This window comes from Moschus berezovskii, chromosome 6 (genome assembly GCF_049115385.1).
Source record: "Moschus berezovskii isolate FMDL1 chromosome 6, NW_MosBer_1.0, whole genome shotgun sequence".
In the NCBI taxonomy this organism is placed as follows: Eukaryota; Metazoa; Chordata; class Mammalia; order Artiodactyla; family Moschidae; genus Moschus; species Moschus berezovskii.
Window position 1 is genome coordinate 49,513,871 of NC_142465.1, and position 18,452 is coordinate 49,532,322.

The 18,452-nt window shown below is 42.0% G+C and overlaps 1 protein-coding gene across 4 annotated transcripts in view; it reads left to right on the top strand.

Moving 5' to 3' along the window:
- Positions 1 to 18,452, top strand: part of CPM (carboxypeptidase M) — a 79,427-nt gene that overhangs the window by 27,482 nt on the left and 33,493 nt on the right. For 3 of the 4 annotated variants that reach the window (XM_055394037.2, XM_055394035.2, XM_055394038.2), the window contains exon 3: positions 16,827 to 16,924. In XM_055394037.2, coding sequence (XP_055250012.1) covers positions 16,827 to 16,924 — 98 coding nt within the window. Of the gene's footprint in view, positions 1 to 11,852; positions 13,664 to 16,826; positions 16,925 to 18,452 lie in introns of those variants that run through there. The other variant, XM_055394036.2, reaches the window with a different exon arrangement.

The following is an 18,452-nucleotide window of genomic DNA, read 5'->3' on the forward strand; positions in this document are numbered from 1 at the left end:
TAGCACCTGAATCCATCTGGAATCTATTTTGGTGAATGGAGTGGTGTGTGGATGGATTTCACATCCTACAGTATATATTTTTAAATGTTCAATTTTTTAAAAAGTATGCATGATTTTTGTAAGCAGAAAGAGTAATGATGATTTTGAAAACATACTTATAAGTGGACTCCAGAGGAGGAAAGGTAAAGTGATGGGAAAAGAAGGCTGTGGCCTGTGGAGTGGATTTGGGTCCTAATGAATCTAGATAGGGACAGAAGGAAGAGCTCTGGCTGACCTTGTGTCCTGGGAGCTACAGCAACTCAGGAAATACATGAGTCATCTCAAATAAACACTATGTCAACTTCAGAATACAAGAATGAGAAAACAAGCCAGAATGAATCAGAGATTGGATTCTTTGGTGTTTCTAGTAGTAATATAATAGAATTTATTAATTCATCATCTGGGACAAAAATGAGTTTGGGATGATACCCTATTTAAAAATCATCCAACACTACGTGAGTGATTCACCTCATTCCCATTAGTTCGACTACCAGCGGTTAGTAAAAATGGTATATTGATTAATACTCTTTTAGATATAAGAAAGCAAAAGTGGCAGAAATAGGGTAACAAATGAACAAAATTCAGGTAGATAATTCTTTCAAGGGGGGGAGGGGTGGAGTGTGATCTAGTCTGGGCCACGCAAAGCCACTTTGGTACCCTTCTTCCTTTGGAGTTAGATCCATATGATCCTTTAGTGTGTCTGTGTTACACTGTTGAGTTTAAAAATACCAATCCATTTATCAAACATCTATGTTGATTGCTATGTGCCAGGCTCTGTTTAAGTGCTTTTCAAATATTAGCTCACTCGCCCCTCATAACAACCCCATGAGATACAGAAATAAGTCTTATTTTACACATGAGAAAACAGGCTCCAGAGCTAAGGAGGGGCCCAGCATCACACAGGAAGTCACAGAATCACAGTCTGGGCCTATGTGGTCTGGCTCCAGGTACACATAACTGCTCTGTGGCACATCCGTGCAGGGCTGGTGTGCTGCCTTCTGAAGGAAATGGTTCTCAATATGGTTTGCATCATAGGATGGAATACTACACAGCCCTGAGAAGGAGTTACATTCACATACAACAATATGAGTAAATCCACAGTTGGAAATGGATAGTGCCTGGGAGTAGGCACAAGTGTGCTTCTACATGCTGGCTGAAAATCTGTGTGTTCAGTTTATAAAATCCACAGTGAGCTGTAAAATGTATAGTTTTCTGTATGTATACTGTATTTTACTGAAGAGGTTTTTTTTTTTAATGGTGTATTTATAGTCAGCTGAGGAATTAGGAAAAATGCAAACTCCTGAACTCATATCTAGAGGTTCCTATTCTAGATGGGGCCCACAAGTTTGCAGTTTTAACAAATACCCCAGATAAACACTGCTGCAGGAAGCCCACAGACCTGCTCATAAGAAACACAGTGATGCTACCGACCCTCTCTGCTCTTGACCTACTTAACCCTGGCCAGCAACAAGACTATGCAAGATGAGCAAAAGAATTATTCATGGGAGTTCCCTGGTGATCCAGTAATTAACACTCTGTACTTCCACTGCAGGGGCACAGGTTTGATCCCTGGTTGGGGAACTAAAATCTTGCATGCCATAAGGCATTGGCAAAAAAAAAAAAATTTTTTTTTGAGAATGATTGAACTCACACTATAGGATATAGGGTAGATAGAGATGTATCTTAATGACTTTAGAGTCACAAAAATGCAGAAACACTGTATAAAATGCCCACAACAAGGTTTCTCTGAATCATTTTCATGCTGGCATGAGAAGTATATAAAAGTCCTGCCGCATGTTAATGGAAAGAGAGTAAACTCCAAGCCTGGCTCTTTTCTACTCAAGCTTATCTCCATTAGATAGAAGTCCTTTGTACACAGCTATCACCATTCACATCCTCCGCTACCTCTTCTTCCCCTCCTATCCAAATGCACATGCCATGGTTAAAAACTGCTCTGCCCAGCTCCCCTGGTGGGCCTCTCTCATAGCATTTCATGCCCACTTACATGTGGGTTAAGTGGGGAGGGCAGTTTGAAGAGCATATAGTCACTGGCCTTCAAGAGTGTACCTGATTCTGAGGGATGGTTGGGCACATCTCAGGGTGTTGCCCTATTAGTAATTCTGTGGCCCAGCTTGCTGGCTTGTTGAACAATGAGAAACCCTGGCAAATCGTGTTGCCCATCCTATCTTAAGAATCTGCCTCATCTGTGCAGCCCAATTATTTGACTGAGAGTACTGAAGTGAATTAGGTGACAGCTTGAATAAGGGCCCTAAGGGCCCTGTCTCCAAATGTGTTAAACTCAACTGAAGTAAACAGAGGCACGCTGTCAGAGGGGATGAAGGCCAGCCACCATGTGCAGCAGATGATAAGTGCAGAGCTGTCCCTGTCCTAGGAGATGTGAGATGCACCAGGGCTACACTGACCCATTGTAGGAAAGTGTCTAACATAGTCAAAAAAGGGGTTTCTGGAATGGCTTCTTACAACTATTGGGACTTTTCACTAAGAAAAGCCCCTGAAAAATAGGGTGCCTTTCAAGAGACCGGACGTGCATCATACACTTATGTGACTAATCATAGCTTTTGGACATGGCATCTGGCCCACTCTCTCTTGAGAATAGTTTGCCAGTGAGCCACGTGCTATGTGAGCAAGCCACCTCATATCATTGTGAAATTGGAAAGGCATAATTGTTCATTAAATACATATAAACTAACAAAGATCGAGATAAGATGTCCTTTAGTGGGTGAGTAAACTTTGGTGGCTGATTAACAACTGCATTTCCTCATGCTTCTTTAGATGTGGGCATTGCTCAACCCACATTTTAAGGTAGAAGCTGACCTGAGATGCAAGATAATTATACAGTCCGAAGCAGAAAAGTTGGCTCTGTGAGATTTTCTGACCTTGAAGTGTTCAGTGGCAGCAATCCATGTAATCTTGGGTCTGCTCCAGCAGACAGCTCAGGGCCTGAACATACGGTGTTGTTCCCTTGGACATATTGAGCCAAAGCTGCAGCTATAGGTACAAGATGGCATTGTTAACGCTATGATCTTCATCTTAAGAAGATTTATGATCAGTCAGTTGTACATGCACAGCCAGAGAAACAGTTGGGAAACTTAGCGACTTCCAAAATAAATGGTCATTTCTTTGTCCATGTGGGCATAGGTCTACTTTGCAGATAACGTTGACTTTGAAGGGTAAGAAGGGTCTCAAAACCTCTTCTAGACACACACAAAAAAAGCACATTACATTCCCAAAGCTTCTTAATTAATGAGTCTAATGCCATTATTAGAGAAGTGACTTATTGAGAATTGCCTTTGTTGGGAGGGGAGAGTGATGTGGGAGATGAAGCTGTAGGTTTATTTTGGGAGTCAGATGCCTCATGGATTCAGGAGTTAGATGCCTCAAGTTCTTTGTCCCAAGAAAGAGAAACAACTATTGCATCTAAAATGGTAACAGAGGAAGTTCTACTTTATGTTGAAGGAGCAGTGTGGAACAAACATTAATCTTAGAGTAAAACAAAAAGCCAGTTTGAGTCCAAGCCGTCAGAGCCTATGCTTTCAACTGTAAAATGAGCATACTATAAGCATACTTGCCTTACCTATCTCTTGGGGTTCTTGCTGAGGATTAAGTGATAAGATGACATGTAAAAGTATGTGAAACACTTTGGAAATTATTTAAAATATCAGGATTTTAAGCAGATATGGTTTCCTGAAATCTTTGAATTCTTCCTCAGGTTCCTTGATTATGACCTCATTTAAATATGCTAATCCCTCTGTAATCCTAATAATCAAATTCTCAGTGCAACACTAGAAAAGCCCCAAATCAATAGAAATTCCTACTAAAGCAGCTCACCTTATAATGCCCCTCAGTGAGTGACAGTTGTCGATGGGTCTGCTGAAAGCATCATTGCTGACTCTTGTAAGCTTGAGAAATCCATTGATAATTTCTGAAGGTTGGGTGTTGCAAAGATGTGAATGCCAAAACAATGATTCTTATGGTTTTGTTTTGAAGTAAATATTTATATTTGTATTGACTTTGCAATGAATTTAACATGCTGCTTTGTTACAGAAGTTAATTAGCACCAGTTCATGGCTTAAATGATGTAGAACTATATTGTTAAATATGCTCATATTCTTCTTGGCTATATCAAAAATAAACAGAGACTTGCCTGATTGTCTCGTGGTTAAGACTCCATGCTGCCAATGCAGGGGGCATAGGTTCAATCCTTGGTTGGGGAACTAAGATCCCACATACCATGCAGCATAGCCAAAAGATAGGAAAAAATAAATGTAAATAAATCTCATACTCACCACTCTTTTGAAAGAGGTTGAGTGATTATCATGTAGCTTCTTAAGTTTGTTGACAACAAAGTTATGCTGTGATTTTGTCAAAGGTTAAATGAAAGGACCCTTGAAAGCCAGAAATTTTCCAAGTTCATGTTCACAGGCTCTTTCTCATCCTTGCCTTCTCAGCAGCCAGGGCCTGTCCCTGCCTCCCCTCCACTTCCTCACTTGGGGCTTTTCTAGTGTTGCACTGAGAATTTGATTATTAGGATTACAGAGGGAGTAGCATATTTAAATGATGTCATAATCAAGGAACCTGAGGAAGAATTCAAAGATTTCAGGAAACCATATCTGCTCTGTTCTACCCAAAGCCCGAACAGGAGTGGTGACCAAATTCAAGCAGAGAGAAAAGTTCCAGCCATCTACATCTTTTTTCCCCTGATCCAAAGCCCAATCCTGAGGAGACATGAAACTCACAATTAATGCTGCCCACCATCCAAGCTTCTTATTCTATGTTAATCACTTGACCTTTGCTAAGTTAATGACTTGGTGACCAGAAAACTCAGTGATCACATAAATCATGTGATTTTGAAATACTTCTTTAATTTTTTTTGGTTGTAATAGAAATTTTAAAACATCCTTTAGTTAACATTCACATTTGCATCAAGATGATTTTTCTTTCTCAATGTATATGGAGATTTAATAAGCTATTGTGGGCTCTGCCCTCATAGTCCAGTGGCTAAGACGCTGAGCTCACAATGCAGAGGGTCCAAGTTTGACCCCCGCTCAGGGAACTAGACTCCACAAGTCACAGCTAAGAGTTTGCATGCTGCAACTAAGACCCAGTGCAGCCAAATAAATTTTTTAAAAATTAAGCTATTGTGTCTTGGTTTTGGATAGTTTACATCGTAACTTCTTAACCCCTTTCTAGTATAGTTTTGTGTTTTCATCAGGAAGAGGCAACCTGTGAATTTCTCACCTTGGGGCCTCCATCCCCCACCTACCCCCAACCATGACTTCACCTTTCAGGTGAATAACTCTGACCTCTTCTGACCCTGCATCTCACTTTGCAAACTACAGAAACCAGTGAATCAGGCTACAATTTTTTTTTTTTTTACCATTATCTTTTACAAATCCTGTCCCCTCCAGCTTCTATTTTGAAATGTTTCAAACCTATAGAAAGATTGAAAAAATATTAAATATTCAGTTTTCATTTATATATCCACCAGCTGTTAAGATTTTGCTACATTTGCTTTCTCTCTCTCATGAGCTCTGTCTATGGGTTTCCGTCAACTATTAGAAATGGTAAATAGCATGCTTACTTACAAACATCTAAGCGTACACCATCTAAATATGACTTCTTCCTAACCACAGCACACCATTATTGAATTAAGAAAATAATTACTCAATGAACAATATAGTCCATTTTCAAAGTACTCCAATGGCTCCAAGAATGCCTCTTATAACATTTTTTTCCCTTAGAATACAATCAAAAATTGGAAACACACTGCCTATAGTGTTCTATCTCTTTAGTCTTGTAATCTGGGCCAGTCCCCCTGCCTTTTGTTGACATTGACCATCTCCTGTTGGACCAGTGTTTTGTCATTGACTGATTCCTAATGAACCAGTTCTTTATCAACAAGCACTGGAGTTGCCCGCCTACAGTGATAAGTTGGCGTCTCTGCACGGCAGGACCAGACTGGGAATCTTAACATGATTTCCAGCCTCTGTCTCCTGGAGACTATTAAAATCTGAGTGATGGCTTCAATCACTTTGGCAACAGACCACGTCAGAACACATCGTGGAAGACGCGTTTATGGCTCCGCACAGCTGGCCAAGGCCACCTGCTTCCGCACTGTCCTTGCGGCAGTGCTGCCTCCAGGCCCAGCACCAGCCTCAGGCATTTTGCTCTGGGAGTTCTGAATGAGGTTCTGTTCTTGGGTTTAAGTAAATTCACCTGATGTCTGGTGGTATGAACGTTCCTGACAGTTTTCATGCTGTCACCTTCAATTTTGAAGGACGTGTTTTCTCAAGACAGCTTGTTCATTCGGTGAATCCACAAAGGTTTTTTAAAAAACTGTAGCTGATTTTGGTCTACCTGAACTGATCTGCACATTTTCTGAAAGACACATTTTTGGGGCATGATGTTTCTGTCCATATGTTAGGGATGCTGTTTACAGTTGAAATTTTTCTTTCATTGCTCTGATGCTGCATCATCTCCTAGGGACTAAGTCACTAAGCCGTGTCTGATTCTTTGCAACCCCATAGACTGTAGCTCACCAGGCTCCTTTGCCAATGGGATCCTCCAGGCAAGAATACTGGAGTAGGTTGCCATTTCCTTCTCCAGGAGATGTTCCTGACTCAGGGATCGAACCCAGGTCTCCTGCATTGCAGGTGGATTCTTTACCAACTGAACCACCAGGGAAGTCCATAAGGCCTGTAGTATCACCCATCAATTCAACTCAAGGCCCGCAAACAAACATGTGCTCATCATGTTTCTGGCACTGTTTATAAAGTTTGTGAGGATTAAATGAGATAGAAATCCCATGAGGTATAGGTACCATCAATCCTATAACATAAAAACTAAATTCACTCAGCAAGATTAAGCAATTTATCCAATACCATGTGGGTAGTAAGTGGCAAAGCTGGGAGTTTAAGCCCTGGTAATTTGATTCTAAAACCTGCACAAGGCATCGTTACATAAGGTGCCGCTAGAGGGACACTGCATACCTTTCAAGAACTCTCAGATGCTATTTGGAGGCATATGTTGTGTTGAAATTCTGGTTTAGATGTACTTACTAAATTATTGACCCAACTGTGAAACTTAAATCTCAGAATGGTAAAACCAGTGAGAAATCTACTTTTGTAAATCCCACAAAAGCACCAATGGTCCTACTTTTAGGTCAAGTTTAGACCTTAAAGGAACCTCATTTTGGCAACTTCGGGGCTTCTTCCACTATCAGAAGTTCAGCATATTTCTGTCTGAACCCTGGTTTCCTTTACTTTCAAATGAAAGCCTTTTAGGTACAAATGCAACAAGTAGGATGGCTGAGAAAAGGTCTTTGTTCTTCTCAGCAGCTTATGAGAAAACCAGTAAAGAAATTGCCATTATTCCTTGCCGCTGAAGGATGAGTTCTTATGGTAGCAATAAATAGGCAATTAGGATAAGCAGACCGCCAACAAACTGGGGTTTGAGGGATGGGGCATGGAGGAAGGGCTCCGATGGATCTGAATGGACCTCCTTGTAAAACACAGCTGTGTGACACCTACAGGAATGTGTAACAAGTAAAACCACCAACTGGGAAGAAAGAACCAAAACACTAACACTGAACCAGAATGCCCTGGAAAACCTTAAAAGAGAAGCCACCAATGGACAACAAACATAGTGCTAGCTATAATGACTGACCTTTTAAAATAGCATTTTTTAAAAATCTCAAGTACTTGTTTGTACTTTAAGATGATATTTAATTTGGCTGTTAAAACTGAGCCATTCTTCAAAACGAAGATCTGATTTTGTTTGACCTCTCCCCTAAGGGACCAAAAGCGGAAGTTCGCAGCTTTTTATAGTATGAGGTCTCTAGAGATTTTCACTTTGGGGATTTAAAACAAGTTTCCTGTCTATGAAAAAAAGACTAGAAGGGAACATAAAAAAAAATAGGGTGACTGGGACATGAGAATTATGGCTAGCTTTTAAAACTTAATTTTAAAAAATTCTCTTAATTTTATAGCTTAAAAATTAAAAATTTTTAGAGGAAGTACAACAGATTTATCAGCTTCTGACCTGGGAATAGAGTGGGAGGAATAGAGAAGGTAGAGTTGGAAGAGGAGGAAGGCAGAGGAATTTCCTGCCATCTTCTTATTTGGGTTGATGGTTGGTGATTAATGAGACAAACACTCTGCTTCTCTGGGAATCGTGACTAGTCTTGAAATCAAAAAAAAAGAGGAAGGAAAGTGTCTTCCAATTCAGTACATCTTCAGGTTTTTCCTTTTCTCTTTTTCAATTGAAAAAGATAATGTCCCCAAGCAATCAGAAGAATTTCTGATTTAGAAATTGAAACCCCCAAACTTCCCTACTGACCTGTTCAGGAAGCAATAACATGAAACTAACATCTCCATTTCCCAGGTGTCATTTCACAGCATTAGTGCCATGGGGACAAATAAGTAAGCAAATGAAATCCCATCTCCCCATGATGACGGAAGAGTCTAACCAGAAACCAGATATTTTGTTTGGATCTCAGCGGTCTCTTGTATGGAAATATCCCCAAAAAGGTCTGAAAACCCTGGGATTGATCTAGAAATTTGGAGCTTTTTCAGAGCCCACCCCAGACAGTTCTTTGTAGACTAGCTGTAAGCCTTTTCTTCAGTCCTGGATCCTGGCTCCAACTGAACTTCTTTATTTAATCATTTTTCCAGCCGTCCATTCATTTAGCAAGCATTTATGGGCCACCTACTACATCTGTGCCAGGCATGACATTAGCTACCGCAAGCACAGAGGTGCACAATCCCTTGCCTGCAGGGAAACCTGTTGTTTTAGTGTTAGGAGAGAGGTTGCAGAAGCATGTAGGAGGCGTTCAAAAGAGAGAGCAACTTAGGCTGGTACAATATAGGATCAAGGAAGAAGGGTAAGAAAGGTGATGGATGGGAGGGGGTTTTTGGTTGAGCCTTGGAAAGGCAAGAGGAAGCTGGCCACTTTGATCAGGTAGATAGAGGGCTATCCGTGCGGGAACAAGAGTGTACATTTATAGGCATCAAGGCTGATGGTAGCTCCCATTAGAATCACACATGATTAAATTAAGACTGCCTGGAGCCCAGTGTAAGGAATTGTGGTAGGAGGCTAGAGGCAGCAAGGCCACAATCCATGAGAGGCCACTTGCCTTGCTGAGGGGCTTGGATTGTACTTTGATGTCATGGGAGAAAAAGGGACCAAAACTCGGGGTCCTAGCTAGAATTTAGAACTTCCGGAGGCAGGAGGAAGCCCAGTCCCATGACTGCTTCCAGGCAGAGCAGGGCACTTGCTCTTGTCACAGTAGCAGAAAGACCTCTAGGTCGCCCGATTTCTTTCTGCACCGCTGAACCCCTTCTTGACAAGTTCCTCCATTCAGGAGCAATGTCAGGAATTCTGAGCCCACCACACAGTAAATGGCATTAAAACACCATAAGGTCATGTGGCTGACTGGGGATTGGAATCATTGCATCTTACCAAGGATGGGTTCACAGCTTTGCATGAACAGAATCAGGCAGACTGGGCATTCACATGGGCTGGCCAGACTTCTCAACTCAATGCAGAAGCCCCAGTGACTGCTGGGCCATTTGCCATGTTGGGAGAGTGTGTGTGTGAATTTTTTTTTTTGTCCCAGGAAAGGTCTGAGTAGAGCAGATGAGTTTTGTCCATGTTCTTCCTCCTATTGCTACTCCACCTACCCTACTTCTTCAGCCTAGTCAGCTTAGGAGACAAACCTCTGAAGTAGAGCTGTCTCCAGATTCCACAGCTTTGGGGCAGAGCCACTGAGGCTTGCCGGTAATCCTTGAATAGAGAACAGTCTGGGGACAAGCTGGTAGTACACTAGTTTGCAGACCAATCTGAGATTTGCATACTAAAGGAAGGAGATGATAGCTTTAACTTCTCAGACCTTCCTCATAGGGTCCTGGAAACCTCCTCCCATTTCCAGTTCTCCAGAGGGGAGAAAGAAAAATCTCAACACCAGAAATGGCACATGGCAATTTATGGGCGCAGGTTCACGTTTCTTTGATCTTTGTCCCTTAGGTGACTGGAATAGTGCAGCATGGTTGTTAAGAACAGAGCAGGCTCTGAATAGGCTATCCAGCTCCATCCTTTGTTACTATGGCTCTCAAATTTTATTATATTTTTAATTGAAAGATAATTGCTTTACTACGTTGTTGTAGGGCAGAAACCAACACAACATCAACCAGCCATAATTATATGCATATCTCCTCCCTCCCCTCTCCCATCCCACCCCTCTAGGTTGTTAGGGACTGCCAGGCTGGGCTCCCGATGTCATATAGCAGGTTCCCACTAGCTGTTTTACACATGATCATGTAAATACGTCAATGCTACCCTCTCAGTTATGTCCTACCCTCTCAATTACATCCCCCACTGTGTCCACAAGTCCGTTCTCTGCGTCTGTGGTTCTCAGACTTTAGCGTGCATGAGGATGCCCTGGGGAGCTCATTAAGACACAGACTGCAGGTCCTCACCCCCAGGATCTCTGACACAGTACTTAGGGGTGGAGTCTGAGAATGTGCGTTTCTAACAAGTTCCCAGAGGACATGATGATATTGGTCTTGGGACCACACGTGAGAACCATGGCCTTATGAGCTTCCCTAGGATAGCGCCTCCACCTGTGTGAAAGGATAATCTCTGTACCTACTGCTTATGGTTGTCAGGGCCAAGTGACTATATAAAATGCTCTGAACTGTGAGTCATACTACCGTGCAAGCATAGCCATTCTGGAGACTTTGTCCCTGTTTTGTTTGCAGTTGTTTGTGCTGTTTGTCATAAGCCACTTAGCAGGAACTTCCTCTTCCACTTCCAGGCCTGAGGTCACGGAGATTCCATGTTTAACCCGACCGAAGTTATGTGCTATTTTTCAGCTCCTCTGGGACATTATTTGATGCCAGGCTTTGTGTATGTGGTAATGGGAATGAGCATGAGTGAGACTGAAGGTTTGGTGTTGGAGCGTTGGCTTCTTTTTTAGGGAAGACAGGAGGAACTCGCCAGCTTTACATCAATCTTGCCAATAGAGCTGTTGGTCCCACTTAGATGTGAAGACGCAAACTCATGCATCAAGCAAGGTCCCCCGAGCTTTGACTTAGGTCAAAGGGTAATTGTAAGGACACAAAGAGAAATATGCTAGTCTGGGAAACAACTGATCCATCACCCTGGAGGCTGGTGCCTCGTGGGTTGGACCTTGCATATCACCAGCCTTGTCATCACTGCAGGTCTGCTTCTGGGACCAGGCCAACCACACAGGGATTCCACTTCTCTCTGGGTGTGTGTCCAGAGAATAGAGACACACTTGGAGTAGAGAGAGTCTAATGGGGTTGTTATGTCAACACCTAGTATGGACCATCCCTGTAGGGCAGCCCTTTATTTTTTTGGGCTCCAGAATCACTGTGGATGCTGTTGCAGCCATGAAATTAAAAGACGCTTACTCCTTGGAAGGAAAGTTATGACCAACCTAGATAGTATATTAAAAAGCAGAGACATTACTTTGCCAACCAAGGTCCATCTATTCAAGGCTATGGTTTTTCCAGTGGTCATGTATAGATGTGAGAGTTGGACTGTGAAGAAAGCTGATCGCCGAAGAATTGATGCTTTTGAACTGTGGTGTTGGAGAAGACTCTTGAGAGTCCCTTGGACTGCAAGGAGATCCAACCAGTCCATTCTAAAGGAAATCAGTCCTGAGTGTTCATTGGAAGGACTGATGCTGAAGCTGAAACTCCATTACTTTGGCCACCTCATGCAAAGAGTTGACTCACTGGAAAAGACTCTGTTGCTGGGAGGGATTGGGGGCAGGAGGAGAAGGGGACAACAGAGGATGAGATGGCTGGATGGCATCACCGACTCGATGGACATGAGTTTGAGTGAACTCCGGGAGTTGGTAATGGACAGGGAGGCCTGGTGTGCTGTGATTCATGGGGTCGCAAAGAGTCGGACACAACTGAGCGACTGAACTGAACTGAAGTTCAGGTGTCTTGTTATGGCTCAATGGTCATAGACAGGTAGCAGCCTGGAACTTGTTCCAGGGACAAATCATGGCAGTGTGATGCTGAAAGAACTGCTGGGGAGCTATGCCCCCAGAGTGGGATTGGCCCTGACCTACCTAGTACTTTCAGGAAGACCCTGGAGTCATCAGAAGAACAGAGATACTGGAATCAGACAGAGCTGGGTTTGAATGCTGGTTCTGCCACTTATATCAAGGAACTGTGGGTATCACCCACCTCAAGAGGTGTTGTGAACATCAAGTATCATAAAGTGTAAAGAGCAGGTATTATAAAGCTCAGCACACAGTATCTGAACTTAATAAACAATAAGATTTAGTGTTTTATTTTTAAAAACTAGAAAGATGGAAAAGTGAAAAAGGCTTGGCTTTATAACCCTGTCACTGAGCCCATTTTTACTGACAGTGTGTGGTTTTCAGTTCTTATAGGGACTCATCAATTATTTCATTTAAGGCTTTATGTGCTCTGGAGCTGTTTCATTCCATGGTATTTTGTTAGTGAATAGTCTGTTTTACATGGTTATAATTATATAATTTTGTACTCTCTTTGCCATGGTAAAATATTTTACATTAAAAATTCTGTACATAATTTAAGTGGACATGCTGTAATTTACATAAATTACTTATAGTTGGACACCTAACCATGGAGCATCGTTGAATGAATGATACTGCATTTGTGTAATAAAATATCAAACAGCCATTTAAAAAGATGTAGTCAAAGTATATTAATATAGAAACACGTTCATGATTGTATGTAAAATGAGATGATTTTACCTCCCAAGTCTATCTGGACAGTCACTGCCTCAATCTGAGCGACTTTCAAACTTTAATGGCCCTCAGAATCACCAAAGGAGCCTGTTAAGTGCAAGTTGGGGACCCTCCCCTTAGAGTGTGATTTAGGAGAATGGGGCTCAGGGATTGGCGCTTTTCCAAGGATCCAGTGATTCTGATAAGGAAATAACACTCCTTCAATTTCTCCCTGTTGATACTGTACTTCGTTTTTCAAGCTTCTCCTCCTACTTTCTCCTGATTGCCTAGTGTGTTCTGTTTCCTTGCCCTTGTGGATCTTTGTGAAGCCTTTTGAATGGTAACACTTTTCTGGTCCCACAAGCAAACCCAGTTAGGTGCCCAGTTGGGCACCATGTCACATCCCTGGGCTTGGAGTCAAGCCCAAAGAGGGTTCCTGGACATAGATACTGACAATTTTCGAATCCAGATTTTCTTTACTTTGTAGTGAAGAGAAAGTGGCTGAGCATAATCAGAACTCTTGAGCACACCTGGTGCTCAAGAGTTCAAAGTTCAAAGTAGGTGCTCAAAGTTCAAAGCAGGAACTTGGAGGGATAAAGGCAGCCTGTCCAACCTTGATAGAAAAAAAAAAGATCTTGTTTAAATTAGCCTCACCTTGGCAATTAAGCTGTGAAAAGTCAATAGTCTGTACTTTGTGCATTTACTCTAGTCTAAGCCAGAGATAACCAGTGTTTATTGGAGAGGCTGGTTAAAAACTTTCAAGAGGCTTAGCTTTCCAAAAGCATTGGGTGAATATCTTCAGGTTTATGGGTTGGTTTTCATCCTCAGGCTTGGTGCCATGGAGGGTTATTCAAGGTAAGTTTCTCATTTTGCTGTTCACTTAGGAGCCATTCATGTTAAAATTGAGATTGAGTTACTACCAATATTTCTTCATTTAGATTTTATTGGTTTAATTTCCCTACTTCCTTGAACCAAATTATACACACACACACGTATATATTTTTGGCTGTGCTGGGTCTTTGTACTGGCATGTGGTTTTCTCTAGTTGCAGTGTTTGGGCTTCTCATTGCAGTGGCTTCTCGTTGCGGAGCACCAGCTCTAGGGTGAGTGGCCTTCAGTAGTTTTGGCACATGGGTTCTAGGGTGCAGGCTTAGTAGTTGTGGCGCTACATGCTTAATTGCTCTGCAGCATGTGGAATTTTCCCAAACCAGGGATCAAACCGGTGTTCTCTGCACTGCAAGGCAGATTCTTAACCTCTGGACCACTAGGGAAGCCCTCAAATAATATTGAATACCTATGTCAAGTCAGGTTTTTCTTGTCTTACACTATCCTTTATATTACAGGTCAGCTTTGCAAATGCAGAGTTGGAAAACAATTGAGAAACATTATGTCAGGGTGATGGGCTTCCCTGGTGGTTCAGTGGTAAAGAACCTGCCTGACAATGCAGGAGACATGGGTTTGATCCCTGTGTCAGAAAGATTCCTTAGAGAAGGAAGTGGCAACCCACTCCAGTATTCTTGCCTGGGAAATCCCATGGACAGAGGAGCCCAATGGGGTATAGTCCATGGGGTAGCAAAAGAGTCGGACACGAGTTAGCAACTAAACAACAATGTCAAGATGATACTGAACTTTTTTCCTTGCTTGTGAGAGGACCAGACCATATTCTGTACAAATCTGTGGTTATTCTAGCCTTGAAAGCATTAATAGCTACAGAAAAGAATCCCCCAGAAGGAAACCTAAAGAGCCAAGTTTAACAGAAAAAAGCTCAGAAAAAAGCTCTTATTTGCTTCACATGAAAAATGATAACATGCTAAATTTGAAACCCTAGGTGATCTGAGAATTGGTAATATGGGGGAATCAAAGATTCTGGTTAATAAAGTGGTTCTGATGGGAAAACACCAAATGGATTGTACTGATACTTGTCCACATGGCTAAGTTGGAGTCACTCTTCAGAACCCTGGTCAGAAGTCAGCTCTGAAACCCTCTGTCTGTAAAGTTTTGTGTGATCCCACTCCTTGGAAAAGTTTCTTCCTTTATTCTACACTCACACCAGTAACTTATACACAGTCTGTGATCATATATGTCACAGTCCAGTGTAATGATGCTTGCATGCTGTTCTTCTCTAGATCAGAGACTCACTGGGTATAGGGAGCATGACTATCTATAGGGTTAAATGCCTGAATATAATAGTACTAAATAAATGGATGTGAATGAATGACCTGAGTAGTCTGTACTGAACAAGTGGCATCAGTCAGATAAGCCACCCTTTGGGGATGCCCTTTTTTTGACAATTTATGCAATTACTAAATTTAAAACATTACCCTGTCAAGATGAATTGTCCTACAATTGTTATAATAAATTAAGAATTAATGGTGGAAAAGACAAGTCCACCTGAGTTCTTTATGGCGAGTATTCCCTCACCTATGGGATCATCCCCAGATTAAAAGAACTACACTAGAAATTCTGCAGAAACGGGCTCCACATTAGCCCACAGACTGCTGTTAAATTCCTTTCCTGGTTTCTTGAATTCCACAGAAGGTTTAGCTATTACAGATATGTGAACTTTGTATCTTGGTGCTAGATATCAAATATACATTTCCCCAATCTCTGGTTTTAAAGTGTATTAAAAAAAAGAATGTGATTTTAGAATCGAAAGAAACCTCTTCATTTTGCTGATTAGGACACCAAGCTTCTTGAGCGACAGGCTGTTTTCATTAGTGTTAAGAGCTCTAAAATTGAGTCATATAGGCCAGAATTCAGGTCTTGGTTCTGGGGCTCAAATCACAGCCTCTTACTGGCTGTGTGATCATAAGCAGTTTATTTAATATTTTTTGAAGGTCAGTGTTTTCATTTTGTAAAGTCTAGTTAAAAATCTATCTCACTGGCTCAGGACAAGGGATTGCCTGAGTTAATATGAACCAAAGATGCAATGGTAACATCTGCCCAGAGCGAATCTTCAATGATGTTTCAGTTCTGTTCAGTAGCTCGTTCGTGTCCAACTCTTTGCAACCCCATGAATCACAGCACTCCAGGCCTCCCTGTCCATCACCAACTCCCGGAGTTCACTCAAACTCATGTCCATCGAGTCGGTGATGCCAACCAGCCATCTCATTCTCTGTCGTCCCCTTCTCCTCCTGTCCCCAATCCTTCCCAGCATCAGAGTCTTGTCCAGTGAGTCAACTCGTCGCATGAGGTGGCCAAAGTATTGGAGCTCCAGCTTTAGCATCAGTCCTTCCAATGAACACCCAGGATTGATCTCCTTTAGAATGGACTGGTTGGATCTCCTTGCAGTCCAAGGGACTCTCAAGAGTCTTCTCCAGCACCACAGTTCAAAAGCATCAATTCTTCGGCAATCAGCTTTCTTCACAGTCCAACCCTCACATGTTTAGTCTCTGTCCAAATCTCACTATCCCTGGCAGAGTTAGGACTTACAAGTTTTCCTTGAGGCATTGTCAGCATAGTTTGTGGTTCCCAACTTACACCAGGACTCAGTGCTCATCAAGGACACTCACTGCTGAGAGGCTTTGTTACATGATCATTTGAATACAACAAGACTCAGGATTTACTGTAAAAACAATCTCCCTTCTGAGTTGCATGTTTTCTTGCTGTTGGTTTTTTCACATTCCTTGCACTGAGAGTTATGGCTCCCTCCCAGTCAACTATCCATTATTATTTCTGTGTTATTGTGTGAATTAGCAAGATCACTTCTATAAGGCACCAGGAACTCAGAGCACACTTTTTGGAAAAATCAGATCTATGTAACCCACTAAGTCTTCAATTTTTAAAAGTCACATTCTAGAATAAGAAGTTAAATATTTCTGCTGATTGAAAGGATTTTGGCTGGCAGTAAACTAAAATCGCTCCAGGCACGGAGGTGCTAGTTGCACGAACTGAGATGGTCATGAAACATTCATCAGGTGGGAGAAGTAGCATCATTGTTCACTATTGTCATTCTACCAGAGTTCATTTGTCACTTCAAAAGGCTACTCATTTTTCTGTACTTTTCTCCCCCATAAAGGCAGAAACCTGTGGGTTCTCGTCGTGGGACGCTCTCCAAAGGAACACAGAATCGGGATTCCGGAATTCAAGTACGTGGCAAATATGCATGGAGACGAGGTATGTATGTGGTTGGAACGTGTATCTGACGTGTCACCAAAGGACCTTCCCTCGTGTCTCTTGCACTCTGTGTAAATGTAGAGGAAGCAGTAGACATTGTAGCAAAGAATCTGGAAGGGTCTTCCTGTAAGGCCTTCTGAGAGGACTGAAGGAGCCATGATCCAAAAACCATCACAGCCATTTGGTTGTTTACCCAGTGCCCTGTGCAGGTAACCTGAGCTTGTTTTTTGTTTGGGGGCTGGAAGAATGACATCTGTCCAAGTCCCTGAACGCCTCCTGGATTGGTTTCCCCACCTCCTGCTCAGCGTCAAGGTGACCCAGCAGAAGAGTGATATATCTGAACTAAGAAGGTCCCAACTGGCTATGCAGCCTCCTACTAGCTGCCTTTTTTAATGCTTTTGTCATTTTCTCTTAATGCAAAACTTAGCATTTTTGGTGCTTAAGTTTAGACCATCAAGCTTAGGGCTCTGTCATCCCCACCATTTCACAAACCCTTAAATTCCATCATAACATCTTGCTCTTTTCCAGCTTATCAGAGATCAACTCCATTTTGTTTCATTTATGTTATTTATCTTATAATTTGCAAAATACCCTTTTACCACTCTTGGCTGCCCAACCATTCTAGCCAGGCATTTGAAGGTGTTCCCCAAAATTTCTCACCTTACTTCCTCAGAGAATATTTTTGTATGTATACTTTTATATATATTTTAGTATATACTTTTGTATATGTATTTCATGTACAATAAAATATATTTTAATATATATTTATATATACTTTTCAATACATATTTTAGTATATACTTCCTCAGCTCTCATATTTTTTAGAATATGACAGCTGCAGGATTTTCTGTTTCCCAGGACCCCACACAACTGGGCAATCCAGTGGAAGGGAAAGAGAGTCTCCAGTCTTGACAGTAAAGAAAATTGACATATGATCTGTGTCACACCTTATCAAACACACTTAACTTTAGGGAATGTCAGAGAAAATGCATAATCCTGTAAGTATGACCTGCTGACTGTTACAACACTTCCAGATCTGCAGTAGTGTGGCAGCATCCACTGCTCAAATGCTGCGCTTCCTGTTCTGACTCAACCCTCCCCAAACCCAGGCTTTATAGGAACAGGCTCCACCCTGAGTGACACACACACAATTCTGCCTTTCCTGTCCAGACATGCTGCTCAACCCGTCCTGACCAGTGAGGGGACTTCTTGTCACTGGAGCTCAAATGCAAACGTTTGCCTCTGAGAAAGTGGCTTGTCTTGTCTTTGAATCTGATTTATGGGTAGGTGGAAGTTACTTTTTTGAGCCTAATAGGCTGTGCTCAAAAAGGCTTGATATTGCTGGGAGTCTGAGCAAAGTTGTTTTTAATAAAACAACTATTCATGATAGACAGCAGCCCAGACTTCCTTTCCCTTTTGCTATCTGGTCAATTGATTAGGTCCCATAGAATCCATTTTTAATAAGAGACATGTGGCCCTCAATGGACTCCAGTAGCTTACTTATTGAGTTCCTAGCATTTCGAAAGGT